Source organism: Mauremys reevesii, linkage group 23 (assembly GCF_016161935.1).
Source record: "Mauremys reevesii isolate NIE-2019 linkage group 23, ASM1616193v1, whole genome shotgun sequence".
In the NCBI taxonomy this organism is placed as follows: domain Eukaryota; kingdom Metazoa; phylum Chordata; order Testudines; family Geoemydidae; genus Mauremys; species Mauremys reevesii.
This window is the reverse complement of record NC_052645.1, coordinates 13,985,345-14,001,710: the sequence shown is the minus strand read 5'-3', so window position 1 is coordinate 14,001,710 and position 16,366 is coordinate 13,985,345. Positions and strand designations below refer to the sequence as shown.

The window sequence follows — 16,366 nt, the reverse complement described above, 5'->3', positions numbered from 1 at the left end:
GTCATTTACTTACTTTTGAGGATGGACTAATGGACATCACAACAAAGTCCTTATGGGTCCATATTAAAGATCTGTTATTGCCAGACGGAATCTGGCACACCCCTGGCTTCGCTGGTTCCTCGGCGGCGTACTCATCTAGACAGCAGCGCTTCCATTACCTTTCCAGTTAATTGCCCAGCCCAGCTGCCTGGGAGTCATGTCTGCAGAAACTCCGATTCAGACATGTTCTTGTTTGTGGAATCTGTTTCTAACTTGCATAATTCTACTCTCCTTTTGTAGATTCCTCCTTACGGACAGCAGGGCCCAAGTGCATATGGACAGCAGAGCCAGACTCCATATTACAACCAGCAAAGTCCTCATCCCCAGCAACAGCAGCCTCCATACTCACAGCAACCACCATCCCAGACCTCTCACTCCCAAACTTCTTATCAACAGCAGCAGACCCAGTCTCAGCCTCCACAGCTTCCGTCATCCCAGCCTCCGTACTCCCAGCAGCAGTCCCAGCCACCTCATCAGCAGCCCCCATCACCGTATCCCCAGCAGCAGCCCACGGCCCAGCAACATCAACAGAGTCAGCCTCCGTACTCCCAGCAGCAGCAGTCAGTGTCGCCCTACCAGCAGCAGCAACAAACTCAGCAAACCGCCCCCTCTGCTCTTTCTCAGCAGTCTTCTTCATACCCTCAGTCACAACCACAGCAACAGCAGCAGTCTGCGTACTCCCAGCAACGCTTCCCACCTCCACAGGTAGGACCTCCGCTGCTCGCTACCTCCTTCTGTAGGTAACGACCAGAGTTTGCAGAATTTCGTTCTCGGTTCATTTTAAAACCAATGAACCCCTACTTACTAATAAATGTATCGCCGCCTTAGCTCTGCATCTCCTCTGGCCAGGATGTCGAAATGAGACCACTGAAGGCACAGAGCGGTCCACAGAGCTCTAGTGTTTCATAGTGATGATGCACTTCTAGGTCTTCAAGAGATCACGCTTCTTGCTGCTTCTGTAGCCCAGTGCAAGACTACAAGATATTGGGAGCCTTGTTTTATCGCTGAAAGTAACAAGCCTATCTCTGCACCCTGAGTGGCTACTATGTTGCTTGGGTGAGGCTTTTCCATGTAAACTTATTCCGTGTACAGATGGCCCCAAATTTGAGGGAGGAAGCAAATGAAGAATAGATCCGAAGTGACCTGGAGAGGTCAGAGTAGCGGGGAATGTAGACGGCCCTACACTTGTGGGGAAGTGAAATACCCAGCACAAATATGAAATGGAGTTTTTAATCAGAGCATGGTCCCTTACTTTAAAGGTAAATGAAGATAATTTTGTCTTAATGTTCTAATTAAGCATGGAGTTGTCTGAAAACCTTTTGAAATTCACAATCTTTGTGAAAAAGATCAAAAATCTTGGCCGAACTTCTCAGAAAACTGTCCTGTTTTTTGGATCAGCTCTATTAATATATGTAATTACCATAGTTTCCAGAGGAAAGGTATAGAAGGTAGGAGGAGAAAGTGCCTACAAGAGATCTTGGTTCTTAAGTGGTCTGTATTGGGAAAAATAGAGCAATAACTGGAAAATCACTGTCTTTTTAGACTCCTAGTGCTAAAATTCCTTCTAGTACAGACACTTGGCCTAGCTGTCCATCAGCAGCCTTGATCCTTTGTGGAGGCAGGGGATGCTAACTTAGTTCCTCTATTCTGTCTCCCTCTTTGTTTTGGATAAATGCCCTCAAGTGGTACGTAAACTGTTTTCTCCATATTGTTGGAATATTCCCAGACCGATTGCTGTGGAGTTCATATTTCACTGCTGTGTTTTCTTTGTGTTTCAGGAGTTATCTCAAGACTCATTTGGGTCTCAGGCATCATCTGCCCCCTCAATGACTTCCAGTAAAGGACAAGAAGATATGAACTTGAATCTTCAGTCAAGGCCCTCCAGCCTGCCGGTGAGTGGGGAGGCTGTCTGTAAGTGACTGGGGTGAGGGTGACCAGAAGCTCACCAGCATCGCTAGTACTGGTAGTATTCCAGATGGAAGCAGGTATAGGTCTCCAGTTGCCGAAGAGAACTGATCATTAGGGTAGCCTCTGGTTTTGTCCTTTTTAAAATATAGGGGTGCAGTGGCTTGTTCTTTTGGTTTTTTTTTTATTTGCATTCCAATTTAGCTCAGTATTACATGTATCTTACAAGTCTAGTAGACTTGTAGCCACTACCTGTATGTCAGAGGATTATTATGTTGCTGATTTGTGCACCTTGGTCCAACATGACTGAACAGATTTTGAATAAAACAGGTTACTCAGTACCTGGAGTTAGGAAGATCAGCCTGTAGATAGCGCCTGTCACTGCAGCCGGGACAGTCGTTTCCTCGTAACTCCAAATCTGTTTGCTATGTGACTTTTTTTTTTATTTTTTTTTAAATTAAACATTTGAACTATTATATAGTTTTTGTAAACTTACCAGATTTTTGGGTACAGCATTCTGGCTGCTTGTTGAACGAGACGTCTTTTTATCTTGGTTTTAAACTTCCTAGAATGTAGCAATTTAGTGGGGAGGGTTGATAAATTTCTCCTGTAAAGGTCTGGAATGGGCTGGCCAAGCAGATCCATGCTTATGGCTCAAAAGAAGAGTTTGAGTTGTTGAACTCAGTTTAATTTCATGGAATAATTATTTCCACTTATAACCAGGTGGGAGTTCTTTTCCTTTAGCATCTAGGATAAAGCTCCTTCCTAAATTGCTGTTGAATTGGTCAAAGGAGAAGGAGTTGTGTGCATAGTAGAAGTTATTCTTGCTCTCAACAGTGGGATCCAGTTTTTTGGTCTGTGGTGAACCCTTCTAAACAGTTCCATGGATCATAGGGGCAAGTTATGTCATCAAAATGCAGATCAGACTCTAACTTTGATAACAAAATGAGTTAAATTTATTTTGGTGTTTGGCTCCTTTTGGACCCTGATTTTGAAGATTCTGAGGTGTGGAGAATCTTTAAATAGCATGTTTCTTTCCACTCTCTCTCTACAAGTCCTTGTTTATGACCCATCTTCTGCCTTGCAGTGAAGGGAAAGTGTAGCCATTGAAGAAATCGCTCTGAATCTGAGCGGTGGAGTGTCATGATTAGTTGCACTGTTGATGCTGTCTCCATGAATCCTTCCAATCAACTCCATCTGATTCAGATTATAGGGGTGAATTGTTCTCTTTAGCAGAAGTGGCTCCTGCTCAGAGCCAAGTGGGAGTTTGTTTTTGTGGTGTTATGGATAAATGTGGTCTCTCCTTGAGCCCTCTTCAAATTTACCTTCAAAGTGGCTCTGTTGTGGAATAGCAGTATTGGAAATGTGGGAGTTCTGTTGTTTTTAGATGCTTGAATTTTAACATATCCATCAGTGTTAGTGTACTTAAGCTTCCCGTGTGAGAAATCTCTTCTAGAACTCTGTAGCATATGGAACTCAATCCAGTGTTGCGTTAGGCGTTTGCTCTGGGTAAGACCCAGTGTTCTGTTTAACCAAACATCTTTACAGCCTTTCATCTCTCAGACTTTTTCAAGGATTAGGTAGTGAAATCAAAGGCCATCCGTCAGTCCGTCTGTGGTTTCCTAGAGCCTGTTCCTCCGCCCCCCCCCACCCTTTTAAAATATTTATAGATGTGCAGGATTTAAAAAACAAACAAACAAAAACCTCAATTTTCATTTCCCAGAATTCCTTCTCCTGCTAACATGAAGGGAATCCTTAACCCTAGCTTTAAGGGGAACACTCTTGTCTACTTACTGTCTGCACATCCAATTTTGTGTCAAAGAACTTCTGTATCTGTAAAAAGGGAATGTTTGCAGGTGTTCTCTACCCATTTGTTCCAATAGGCAGCCTTTTCCTTGGTTTCTGTACTGGGAGGTTTGGTGGCAGAATAGCTTGATAGGGATTTTTTTCTGTTAAAGTGTAAATATACCTTTTTTGTTCTTCTCCCTGTGTCCCTCAAAGTTGGATGGTCGATCAGGGATTTTGGATTCCCCCGTTGTAGAGTAACTTTCCCAGGCAGCCATATAAATGCCTTATGGAACCATAGGTAGTACTATGGCCTTTCACAGTGGAAAGCCTTAGGTGCTTCCCTAAGATCAATAAGCCCTGCAGAGTAGCCACTATTGTGCGCCTTGGTAACTGGCAACCTGTGAAATGCAGCTTCTTAATTACTGACATGTAGCGCAGCCCTGGCTAAAGTGAATACTGCTGTTTTCTAGGTCTCCCTGCTTAGGAGGTATTCAATATATTTAAAGACTTTTTTTTTTTCTTAATTGCATAAAGGCCAGAGGTTCCATATGTCTCCATCAGACTTAGTGCCTGTGTTGAAACTTTAGGCAACGAAGGGGGAAACACTTAAAAATAAATAAATAAATTAAAAGTCACTCTCCGTGATACTTAACCATAAGTCTACTAGGAACGTCCAGGCTACGTGGCACTTCGTGCCGGTCTAGGCAAGATCTCTCTGAGGAATGTGTAGCTGGTCTCTGGTGGTGGTGTGCTAGGAATCTGTTCAGTAACTTTAGAGAGAGGTTTCTTTCACTGCTGTGAGAATCTGAAATATAGGAATGTTGCAAGAGGTTGAAATTCGTTTCACAGACTTATCTAATGCTTTGTTTGCTCATCTGTAGATTGCAAAAAATGTTTAGCCTTCCACTTTGGTTCACAAGTTATTGGGCTTTTATAGAGTAAGTCCTTCTCCCTGGTCTCTTTTCCCCCTTTCTGAAGAATAGACTTGAAAAGCATGTGAGTAAATATACTGCGGCTACCCAGTGACACAGATGTCTTTAAAGCAATGGCAGATCCAGATAGGTGCCTGGCAAAGGCAATTTTCCCTACAATAGTCTGGGGGAAGAATTTTTCTGAAGAATTCTTTGATTCCTAGGGAGTCTTTCTCAGCAATTCATTAAACTAAACTTAGATAACTCTTGTGTATGGGAGGGACAGTGTGTAGTCTTAGTGCCTGAATGTAATAGATGGTGTAATCATTAGTATAAATCTCTTTCTCCCAAGGGATCCTAAATTTCTGCTCATCAGCAAGAGACTCTCTCTGGCAAGTAGCATCCAGTTTATTTGGTGTTCAGCTTCTTGAGACCTTGACTTTTTCTGAATCTGAGGACCATATCTCCAGCTATTAATTACAATAGCTTCTCTCTGGTTTGGGAGGAGTTGGCTTTCAGCAGTGTTTAGGTGAAATCAGAGAGCTCTCTTCTGTGCCAAGCTCGGATCCTTTCTTCTATTCCTTTCCTCTTGTCTCCTCTTGAGCTGTAGACATCCTCAGGACTGGAGGGGGAAATGGCAGGTCAGTGTTTCAAAAAATACTAATTTTCCCTTACGTGAGAGACCTTAATCCCATGCAGAGTTTATTGCACAACCTTCACAAGCCTAGTGGCAGTGCATTCTCCTAAAGCATACTTCATAAATAAGAGTTGCAGCTTACTCTAAGGGTTAGAAACATGGTTGGAAGTGCGGGGATGTGAAATGTCTAATAGCTGCTTCATCCATCTCTTCTCCTTTGCCTTCCCTTGATTTCATAGAATATCAGGGTTGGAAGGGACATCAGGAGGTCATCTAGTCCAACCCCCTGCTCAAAGCAGGACCAATCCCCAGACATATTTTTGCCCCAGATCCCTAAATGGCCCCCTCAAGGATTGAACTCTCAACCCTGGGTTTAGCAGGCCAATGCTCAACCACTGAACTATCCCTCCCTCCTACCCCTTTCTCTTAATTAGCATCTTCCTTGATTGGTGTTCTCAATGTTTATGTAGTATGGTGGTAGGTTTAATGTTTCTGCTTCATCTGAAATATGACTGACCTGAACATCCCATCATTATCCAAAGGGCTGTGTGTTAAAGTCTAGGCTAGGAATTTTTTTTGCAGAAGGCCCTGAATTCTTAAATCACAGGGTTTTCTCCCCCCCTCCCCTTGTTAGGGATCTTGATAGTCTGTTTCCCCCTCTTTGTCTCAAGTTGGTTTTCTTGCTTACAGCCACTTGATTTTAGGCAGTTCTCTTGGAACCTTAGAGAATTATGTGGTTAGAAGATGAAATTGTTAGCCTACATCTTTCTTCAAGCTCCTATCTTGATCACTACAGAAGTTTTTTCTCTCCTGCTGATAATAGCTCATCTTAATTAATTAGCCTCTTAGAGTTGGTAGGGCAACTCCCACCTTTTCATGTTCTCTCTGTGTGTGTATATATGTGTGTGTGTGTGTGTGTGTGTGTGTGTGTGTACACACACACACACACACACACACACACACACACACACACACACACACACACACACACACACACACACACACACACACACACACACACACACACACACACACACACACCTCTACCTCGATGTAACGCTGTCCTTGGGAGCCAAAAAATCTTACCGCGTTATAGGTGAAACCGTGTTATATTGAACTTGCTTTGATCCATCGGACTGTGCAGCCCCCCCCGGAGCACTGCTTTACTGTGTTGTATCAGGTGGCGTTGTATCGAGGTAGCGGTGTATCTCCTTACCATATGTTCCATTCTGTGTATCCAGTGAAGTGGACTGTGGCCCACAAAAGCTTATGCTCAAATAAATTTGTTAGTCTCTAAGGGACCACAAGGCCTCCTGTTCTTTTTAAGGCATTCCTATGTGAGAAGAATGGATATGTTGGTTCCTGGCAGGGAACTCGGAGACATTTTACCTGTGGTTTTGTAGGAGGCATCAGAGTATGGAATTAGGATGTAGGGCCAAACCCTCAGCGGGTGTTGCTCCACTGATGAAGCTATGCTGATTTATTTTTATTTTTTTATTTTTTATTTTTTACTCCAGTTGAAAATCTAGCCTATATAGTCCACCAGTAATGGCGAACTTGTGCATTTATTCGTCAGTGGAGGGTGTGTTTGGTAGAGCGTGTGTTTGTCTCTCACCTTGTTCCGATAACTGCACGCTGCACTCAAATCCTTGTAGCCCAAACTTGCTGCTAGGTTTTCTATGCCAATAGAAACTTGCTCCTATTTAAACTGGGCTTTCTGTTTCTGCAAACCAGCCCTGTGCTTGTCCATGAGGACAGGAGATCTTAACGTTGTGGCTAACCTGGTGAAGCCAAACAAGTTTGGTGGTAGTTTCAGGTTGGTTTGCTGAAGGGACTCCAACTTCTTCCTGTTATGAGGATCCGTGGTAATATTTTGGGTTGGGCCTAAAGGATTGCACCCCATAAACAGGTATAGGGTGGCTTCCCTGTCAAAATGAAAATGGTAGAAAACTAATCTTCAGGTAGGAACAAATTTTGATCAGTTCTGCAGTTTATGAAGGTGAGATAATCTTCACCCAAGCAGAAATGTGTACATAAAATTGAGGGGCAGGGGGAAAACTTCAGAGCAACCATAAGTGCCGGTGCCAGTCTGCAATTTCAGCATCTGATGAGCTGTTTGACTTTACTGTAAAAGGTGACTTCTGGTACTGGCAGCTCTAACCTAAGAGGAATAAATAGGGTATCGAGTCACCAGGGTTGTGAGTTATGAATCTCTTCCACTGCTTGGTTCTGAGTGCAGGAGGAGGGGAACTGCAAGTATACAATAGATTTAAATAATGTACTGGAGTCCTGGTTCAAGACTGGTTTGCAAAAGTGTTTGTGAAAACTAACTGCAACTGTGCGCTGTAGCAGTCCCTGGCTTACTGACTGTCCTGAGGACCTTAGTGAGAGCTCTTGAAAGTTCTGAGATGTAATTTGGAGAACATCAAGGGACAATTAATGTTGACGTACCTAGTAATTTTATAACTTTTCCAAGTGCAGAGCCCTAGTTATGGTATTGGGACTCTCTGGCTTAGCTTTCCTGGTATTTTAGAGCTGATCTGCTTTGATACTGCAGTTTAGTAGCCGCATGTACTGATCACTCACTTGCCATTGGATGTTTGAGGTAATAGGGTCTTTCACCTCTTGAGGACAAAAGGGAATTCAAAAACCAAATCTCACTTTTCACCTTCACTATGGCTTCATAGTTTTGCAGGCTAGATCATTTTCGTTCAAACTCTACAATAGTTTTGGGGAAGGGGCGAAAGGTGGCACTGCTCTCCTGTTGTGTGTGGTGTGGCAGTCTGGGAGTTATTCGGCTGTTCTTGGGGTGGCAAGGAGATCGAGTACTTAGCATCCATTTATTTCTTGGCATCTGTGGCTTGTCAGGAAGTGCTGGTGGGATTAGCTAAATTTACCATTATTTCCACTTTTCAGTCTGTTTCTCTCTCTCTCTCTCCTCCCTCCCCCCTTTTGTATTTGTAAGTACTGAAAGGTAGAATAATTTGTGAGTTCAGTCAGCTGTGTCTGTGAGTAAAACGTCATCTTCTGCACAATCCCCCTCACTGGAAATAATCAGAACAGCAAACTAAATTATGGCTAAAAGCTGACTTGAGGAAGTTGCTGCTAGGGGGAAAAAGCAACAAGTGTCTTCATTTGAATATTAGGTGCTGAAGACCAAGTTAAGACCCAGGCTGGTAACTTGGAGGGAGAAATACACATTCATAGTTCAATCTAATAATGAACTCAGAGTCTGCTTCCTTCCCTGTTGAGGCTTCCTGCTGAACGTTTTTTGTAAACTTGTTTGTTTCTGGACTTTTTGGCTCCTTTTTCTGACTACAAGACATAGAAGAGGACCAGTGATGTATAAATGTCTCAGCCATTTGGCACTTTTTATGCTGTTGTGGCTGGGCACCATAGAAATGTTTAGATGGAAAACACTCCTGTAACTTGTCCCAAAGTGTTCAATTCCTGAAATCCTATGACTGGTGCTTCACAAAGGTTGCTACAAAGCCTGTTTTGACAATGGGAGTCGAATGAATCCCCCTGTATCTTCTTCTGTCATAGTCTCCTCGTTAATTCTTCTAGGTTTTTTTATTTTTCTCTATGATCTTGGGGCTGGTAACACTTTCCTGCTATTTCTCTGGAGCTCTGAGTGTTTTGTTTTTGTTTAATAGCTCTTTATGGGCTTGAGAGAGGTGTTGAAGGCCACTAGTACATAATCTAAAGACAAGGTGGGTGAGGTAATATCTTTTACTGGACCAACTTCTGTTGGTGTGAGAGACCAAGCTACATGAACCTCTTCCTCATGACTGGGAAAGGCACTCCCATCCAGGAAAGGTACCTTTCCAAGACCTAAAGAAGCTCTCTTTGTAGCTCGAAAGCTGGTCTCTCTCCCCAACAGGAGTTGGTCCAATAAAAGATATTACCTCACCCACCTTGTCTCTCTGATATCCTGGGACCGACACTGTTACAGCAGCACTGCACGATCTTCTAGTCCACTCTTGTGACATGTTTTCTGTGTGTGACCTGCTTCTCCAGGTTGCTTTGCTATTTGTCCATGTGGCAATTTCTCTCCTCCCACCCCTCCCTCCAGTTTTGGACTAAGCTAGTCTAACCTGGTGTTTAGAAGGAAATTCCCCACCCCCACTGCTGTATCAGCCATGGCTGTTCTGAACAGTGCTGAACCCTGTGCGTTCGTTTTCTCTCTGCCGGGGTAGCCAATCCGCTTCCACCTTATAAATCATGCTGCTCTGAGCCACTGATGCAGTTTGCTTTCCCTGTGCTTCGTGCTGGAGCTTGTGCTTGCAGCAGATTTCGCTATGCTCGATCCAGGGCCTGTTTCCTGTTTCTATTCTGGTCGTTGGTGGCTCAGCTCTGCTTCCTGCCTGTATATGTTACACAGATTCCCCTAACTGCTGGAGCCTTTTGTTTTCATAGGAACAATTTCAAGTAGCTTGTTTTATATTTGTTAGCTTTCTACCTCCTTTGAGGAATGACAGAGGTTGTCTGAAAGACAGTCTTGTTTCTTACTCTTCACCATTTGCTTTTAAACCTGGCTACAGTAAATAGGCAGGTCAGTGTTTAATCAGGAAATTGCTGTAGGATGACCCATTCTGATCTTGGATTGCTAACAATAGTCTTTTTTCCTCCCTCAGTCAGATACAGCCAATGAAAACGTAGGGCTGTCATTTTGCGCCCTAGAAGAGCTCTAGAGAGTATAGTCTTTGGAAGATGGCCTTATAGTTTGAAAGCTTCTCCAGGGAGGTCTGTTGTGAAGTGAGGAGACCTATTGCCTTTTGCCACCTGCTCAGTCTGCAGAAGTCTCCCTCTGGCAGTCTGATGTGGTAGGAGCACTAGTCTCAGCAAAAGACACTAACCTCACTGGAGCATTGAAGAAAGGTGGGAGGGGCAAGGAGAACATGTGCTCTTTCTTCTGCTCTCGGCACAGGGTGGTTAAGGGATAAATGGAGGTGGGTAACTTTTTGGCTGATAATTGTACAGACTTTAGCACCATCTCCTCTGAGCTCTCAATTGACAAGAAGCATCATTGTGTAAATACACCCTTGGCATTCAGGACTGACTTCTCCTGGGGGAAAATGGCCCCCATGTGGCTGTCATGGGAGGGTGTGTGTGTTGTAGGGTAGGATCAAGGCTCAGCTTCCTTAGCGTACTCTCTGCTCTGCCCCCTTCTGGAGGCACCGGCTGCTTTCCTAGGTCTGTCCACGTCCTTACTGATGTAGGATTTGCAGTGTGACTTCAGACAAGCCCTCCATGAGGAGCAGAGGAGGAGTTGTATGATTGATTTTAGTATTTTTAATCAGGTCTTTATCCAGGAAGGAAGAAATGTCTTACAGGCTGTTGAGTTTCCTGAAATGACAAGAAAGACTTCTCTGATAATTAACTGTTCTGGCAACCTCTGACCTCTAGGGCTAGTAATGGGCAATCGTCAACACGTGGAATGGGCTGGGTTGCCATGGTTATGCTTACTTCCCCCCTCCCCCCCCCGCCCACACTCAATCCTGTAAACTGGTGGGGAGGGAGAATTTCCTAGATTAAATACCTCAGTTTCCCAGCTGGCCTAGCTCATCCCGATCAACAGCATAATATAGGGATGTGCTGCTGGACTGATTTCTCAGAGCGAAAGTGCCTTCATTGTGAACACACAACTCTTTGCCTTCAGATAGCCCTGGAAGGGCTGCTACAGAGTTAATTGCATGGAAGTGACAGCCAGCAAGGAAAAGGGGATGGGTGTTTTCAGTGGCCTGGTTCAGAGGAGGGAAATGCAAGATATGTCTGGCGTACAAATATTTGACGCTGGTTTTGTTTTAAATTCCAAATCCCCTTCCCATTCCCCGTGAAGTTTCTGACTCAAATCTTACTCTTGGGGGTATTGTGCTTTCCTCGCTCAGTTTTTGGTACAGTCCTTCTCAAAAGTCAATGTGTGGGCCAAGAGCCTTGTACATCTCCTACAGTTTTTTGAATTCCTGAGTTTGCTGCATTTCTTTGCCCACCAAACTCGTGTGTGGTTGGCATAGTGGTGTAATCACATGCGGAGATGACTAAATGCTTCTGGAGTCTGAACTGAACACATCACAGATGAAGAATGCCTTGCAGATCATGAGGAAGCAGGACTGGGAACTTGTATCCTTGGGGATAGAGCGAAGGGGTTAGCTTTCTATATATGGGCAGAGTGTTGACCTCAGATAAGACACTGCATCTTTTGTGATCGAGGATGAGGTGCATTTGAAAACAAACAAACCTAAAACACAAGGTTGTGGTCAGTCGTTTGAGAGTTGTACCTCTCTCTTTTTGACATTTTCCTTACCAAAGCCGTAAGTTGGACCAACATTCTTGACTAATGTGTCTTCTAGCAGAAAGATTGCTTGAATAGTCAGTGTTGCCACTAACCACATCCAGGAGTTACCTGTGCTCTTTCCACAGCGGCTTCTGCCCTGACCTGTTTAGGGATCAAAAAGTTTGGCTTGGGACTTGAGTCCTGGTCCCTTCTTTTGTGCCGCCATCCATTTGCTGGGCCAACCTTTATGATGAGACAGTTAATAACAAATATTAATCAGAATATAAATCTAATTACCTTGGCAAGCCAGGAAAAGCCAAAATAGGAGCATTTTCCACTACTGCTTTGAAGATTTCCTGTCTTACATTCATGCTAATTAAATGCTAGAGTGTGTTGTAGAAACTGAGAGAGGGTTCCTCAAAGGGTTAAAGTAAACTAGTTTTGCTGTTGTATTTCCCAGGAACTTGCAGAAGAGATCAGCATTCCCCAAGGAGGGAGAGAATGCTGGCCTCCTAGATGGTGGGTTTTTCCTTCCGCGACATCTTGTTCTGTGAATGAATCACGTTATTCCTTCCTCTTACTTTCTGCTGCCACTGTAGCTTTGAATTTCTCTTTTTGAGAGAAGGGAGACCATGGGGTTGCTAGTCTGCTCTGTGTGTGTGTGTGTGTGTGTGTTTAATTTTATTGGGGAGGGATAGAGAAGAAGAAGGGGTGGTGTGGAGCAGAAGCAGTAGATGTGATTTGAAGCTCCTGCTGAGCAGATCTGTGGGAGTGGAGTATCGACCTCTGAAAAATCAATGGCTGCTGCAGTAGCAGTGCTTGGTGTTTTGCAAGGTCTCCCGTTGTAGGAATGTAGTAAAGCCAGCAGCACTTTTCTCTCTCCCTCCCCCTTGATTCTATACCCAATCTCCACCAAAGCAGCCAGACCCACCTAGATTTGCTGAGGTGGATTAGAACGGCAGCTTATTTTTGCAATTGAGTAAAATTTCTTGTGTGACACTGAGCCCCTCCTCCTGGCAGCCTCCTTTCCAAACGCTCCTTCCCTGCACTGCAGCTAGAGCCAGCAGCTTCTACCAGTTTGTCTGAAGCCATCCTGGAAGAGTGAGCTTTTCAGCTTGCTTTTTAGAGAAGGAAACTGTACAAAGATCTCTCTGCCATATTCTAGTCCCCGTCCTGGAACAGTTACTCAACAGCGCTGATACTCTGGAGAAGCTCAAACCTCCTCATGGAGGAAGGGAAGGAAAAATGGTTTGTCCATAGAACAAAAAGGGAGACTGAATACTGAGAAGTGTTTTAGTTTTGTTACCTTTTTAGCATTTAGTTTTTGTTCCTTTTTGGGCCGGGCAATGACAGGCGCAATTTTAAAGACTGGTTGGATGGAGTAACTCCCACACGGTGGGACTCCGAATATTTTATGCATCCTTAGTTTGCAACCATGATCCTATCGCTCTTTCTTCCCAAAAGATGCTGTGTGCCCTCCAGGGAGGAACCTGGGAACTGTCTAGTTTGTAGTTGCTCTCTCGTGGTCCTTGTTCAAATCAATAGATCTCACTCCCAGTTGAGCTCTTAGTGACACATTAGGGAGGGCGGAAACCTGATTGACAGTTATATTTAAATCCCTCTCTTCTGGCTGCTGACGGTTAAAGCTTTTGAAAAGGGATGCAGGGGAAAGGGGGAGGCTATGAACCAGGTGCACTGATACCTGCTCATGGCGCACTGTGTAGAACCGGGCTGCTGTGGTGCTTTCTTCTTCCTCTCGGTATGAGAAACAGGGAATGCCTGGAAAGTCACCTTCCTCCCCAAGGTTGTTACAGTTCTGGAAAAGTTGAGTGTTTTTTTCCTAGTTTAATGAATGGAAAAAAACACAGAAATAAAGTAATCTTCTCTCCGCTTTGGGAGCATAACTAATGTAATGGAAGAAAGCAGTTTGGGGCGGAGGGGTCACAACCCTGTATTGAAGTGTGCAACTGCACTTCAGTTATTTTGGGGTATTAATTTTGTTAGAAATGTCTGTTTAAAGGTGGCTGGAGAATATTGATAAGCACTCCTTCCTAGCATGTGAATACATGTAAATAACTCTCGTCTAGTCCCACTTCCCAGAGCTGTTAGCTAAACATAAATGTCACTTCTTTAAGGTTCCTCCCTCTGCCCCCACCCAAGAAGGATGGTTGTGGGATGGACAGAAACCGTCTTTGTCAGCAGGAGTTATGAGTTTAGTCTTTGGGTACGTCTACACTGCAATAAAAAATACACAGCCTTGAGTCTCCGAGCCCAGGTCAATTGACTTGGGCTCACGGGGCTAAAAATGGCAGCATAGACGTTTTGGGCAGGAGCCTAGGCTCTGAAGCTGGGTGACGGGGGTGGGTGTCAGAACCTAGGCTCCAGCCTGAGACCAAACATCTGCACTGCAATTTTTTAACCCTGTGAGCCCAAGTCATCTGACCTGGGCCAGCTGCAGCTGTGCTGCTGGCTTTTTATTGCAGTTTCGATGTCCCCTTGGCCTCCAAAAACATTCTAGACTTAAAGATAAGCCTATGAATAGGAGATTCTGCACCCCCTTCCCCTTCCCCCATGTATGCCCCAGGAATGATGAGCACCTAGAAGGTGCTTCTGGTGCCATGAAGAATGGCCCATTATACTCCACACAATAGCATGTTGTGGGAGACTGGAGGTACTTCAGTGGCCTGGTCCACTCGGTGGCAAGTTTGTATGCTTTTAGGTTAGAATTGGGGTGGCTGGAAATCTGTGATTTGTGGTTTTTGGTATTTGAATCATTTCTTTTTCTTTTTTTGCCCCCCCTCACAGCACGTTCAGGTCTGCGTCATGCTTTCCTGTGCAGCCCATGTCCCAGAACTGGCCTGCTTTTTTAGAACAAAAATGTCATGAGTCTGTTTGCAGTGAACTGAATGCTTGAGACAGTTGTTAACAGTACAATTAGAACTTTAGTACACACAACGGGTAGAGTCTAGGCAGAGGCAGTACAGGTCTATGCGCGCTCATGCCAGTTTGCCTGAACCCTAACCTAACATTCCTGCCTTTCACTCCCAAAGAGTAGTTAGGTCTCATGGTCTCTCCAGTTCTCTTGTCTAGTCTTCTCAGCCTGCAAAGAGTAAAGTTTTACTGGTGGACATGTGTCCCCTAGGAAGTGGACGGAGACCTACCAGTTCCTTTTACCTTGTTTAATAAACTGCAATTCTGTAAGTATTTCTGGTCACTGTTGTATGCTAGGTTTATTCTGGGGGAGAGAAGAGAATCTTTAGCTATCTATTTAGGGTGGTTTACAGTCCCTTTATGCTGTTCTGGCAGAGCAAATGTACCTCCGTGGGAGCTGAGCATCTGGCCTGCAGTGCTTAAATGAGAGCATTTAAGTGATTGCAGCTACTGTAGAAAGTGAAGTTCACACAACGCTAAGATGAACAGGGAACGTTCCTCTCTCTAACTGGATTTTGTCTGGCTACAGACACAGCAATTCAGCCAGTGCATTTGCTGTGAATGAAAAATCAAAAAGATGAGACAATTCTCTCCACTATAGTTTGCCAATAAACACTTGGATTTAATTGATGCATAACTTGTAAAAAAAAAAAAAGTTTAATAGAACTCTAACTTGTATGTAAAGTATTCAGGTAAGGAAATCAAAATTAAAACTTGTGCCCCATCCTTAATTCTGCCCCTCAACTCAACCTATCTTCCAAGTAGTTAGACACCCCCCCAAAAGTGGACCGTTTTTGTAAATGAATTACAATAGTAAGTTATGGTGTGGTGTCGCGTGATATATGGGGTTCACCCTTGAATGTAGTGTTAATGGGGTACAATGAGGTCTTCAGACCTTGGTGGGGTGTTACATGGGGTGGCATGTGAAGTGTAAAATGGAAGATACAGCAGTCTCTGCACTAGAGAGGAAGGAATGGGTCTAAAGCCCGTAAGTAATGGGAAGATCATAGTTTGCTGGGCAGCTCTGTAGTTTGCTGTGGTATAGTGGACCAGAGGAGGTTGGGTCCGTGAAGCATATTTGAATATGAAATAGGTTAAGTAGTTGTGGGGGTGTGAGAACAGGAGACACTGGTATTGAAGATGTTTGTAGTTCTTGAGTGCTTGGAAAGGAAGTTGCAGAAAAATGAAGAAACCATAACATAAAGCAGGTGTTTCAATTGACGACAAGCAGTAAGGATGCTTGTCCAGTTTCAGAAAAGCCAGAGAATAAGAACAATGTGTTCTAATAATTCCCTCGTTAGTCCTTTCTCGGACGTTAGAAGCCCCTTTTGGTTTTGCCTGTGGAGTTTACTAGTGTCTGTGTGGAAGCGGTAAGCTCTGCCATGTTTCTCCAGTTTGTAATTTTCTTGAACCCTAGTTTGACTTAATGGTGCCGACAAGGATTACGGGCACCGCACAGACCGTAGAAGGTGAAGTGTCTATAGTGCTGAACGTAGAGGACATCAAACAGTCTGTAAGTACCATGTAGACTGCTGTGTGGAACCCTTATTCTCCAAGTCTGACACTATAAACCTTGTGGCTCTGCAGGCATTGCCTACAGACCTTAAACACTCTGTGCATAACATTGTATAGCTTATATAATAGAACCAAAAAAAAATTGAGGATCAAGTGGAATTTCTACAACAGGCTTTGTTTTTGAACTGACCATACAAAAGAAGACTTTTGGAAGTGTGTGTATTTGGGGTGGTTTTTGTGTATGGTTTTGTTTTGGATCTAAGTCCTGTATCTTAAATACTTCATTTCATTAATGTAAAGCTTGCCCCAAAATAATTGCGTAAAAAGCTTTACAACTTTCACTATTGGTTGGGTTTTGTAACA

At 44.0% G+C, this 16,366-nt stretch overlaps 1 protein-coding gene across 1 annotated transcript in view; it reads left to right on the top strand.

Moving 5' to 3' along the window:
• ARID1A (AT-rich interaction domain 1A) overlaps positions 1 to 16,366 on the top strand; it is a 78,683-nt gene that overhangs the window by 27,711 nt on the left and 34,606 nt on the right. Inside the window, exons 3-4 of the mRNA XM_039511189.1 lie at positions 280 to 744; positions 1,818 to 1,931. Of these exons, the coding sequence (XP_039367123.1) occupies positions 280 to 744; positions 1,818 to 1,931 (579 nt within the window). The remainder of the gene's footprint in view (positions 1 to 279; positions 745 to 1,817; positions 1,932 to 16,366) is intronic.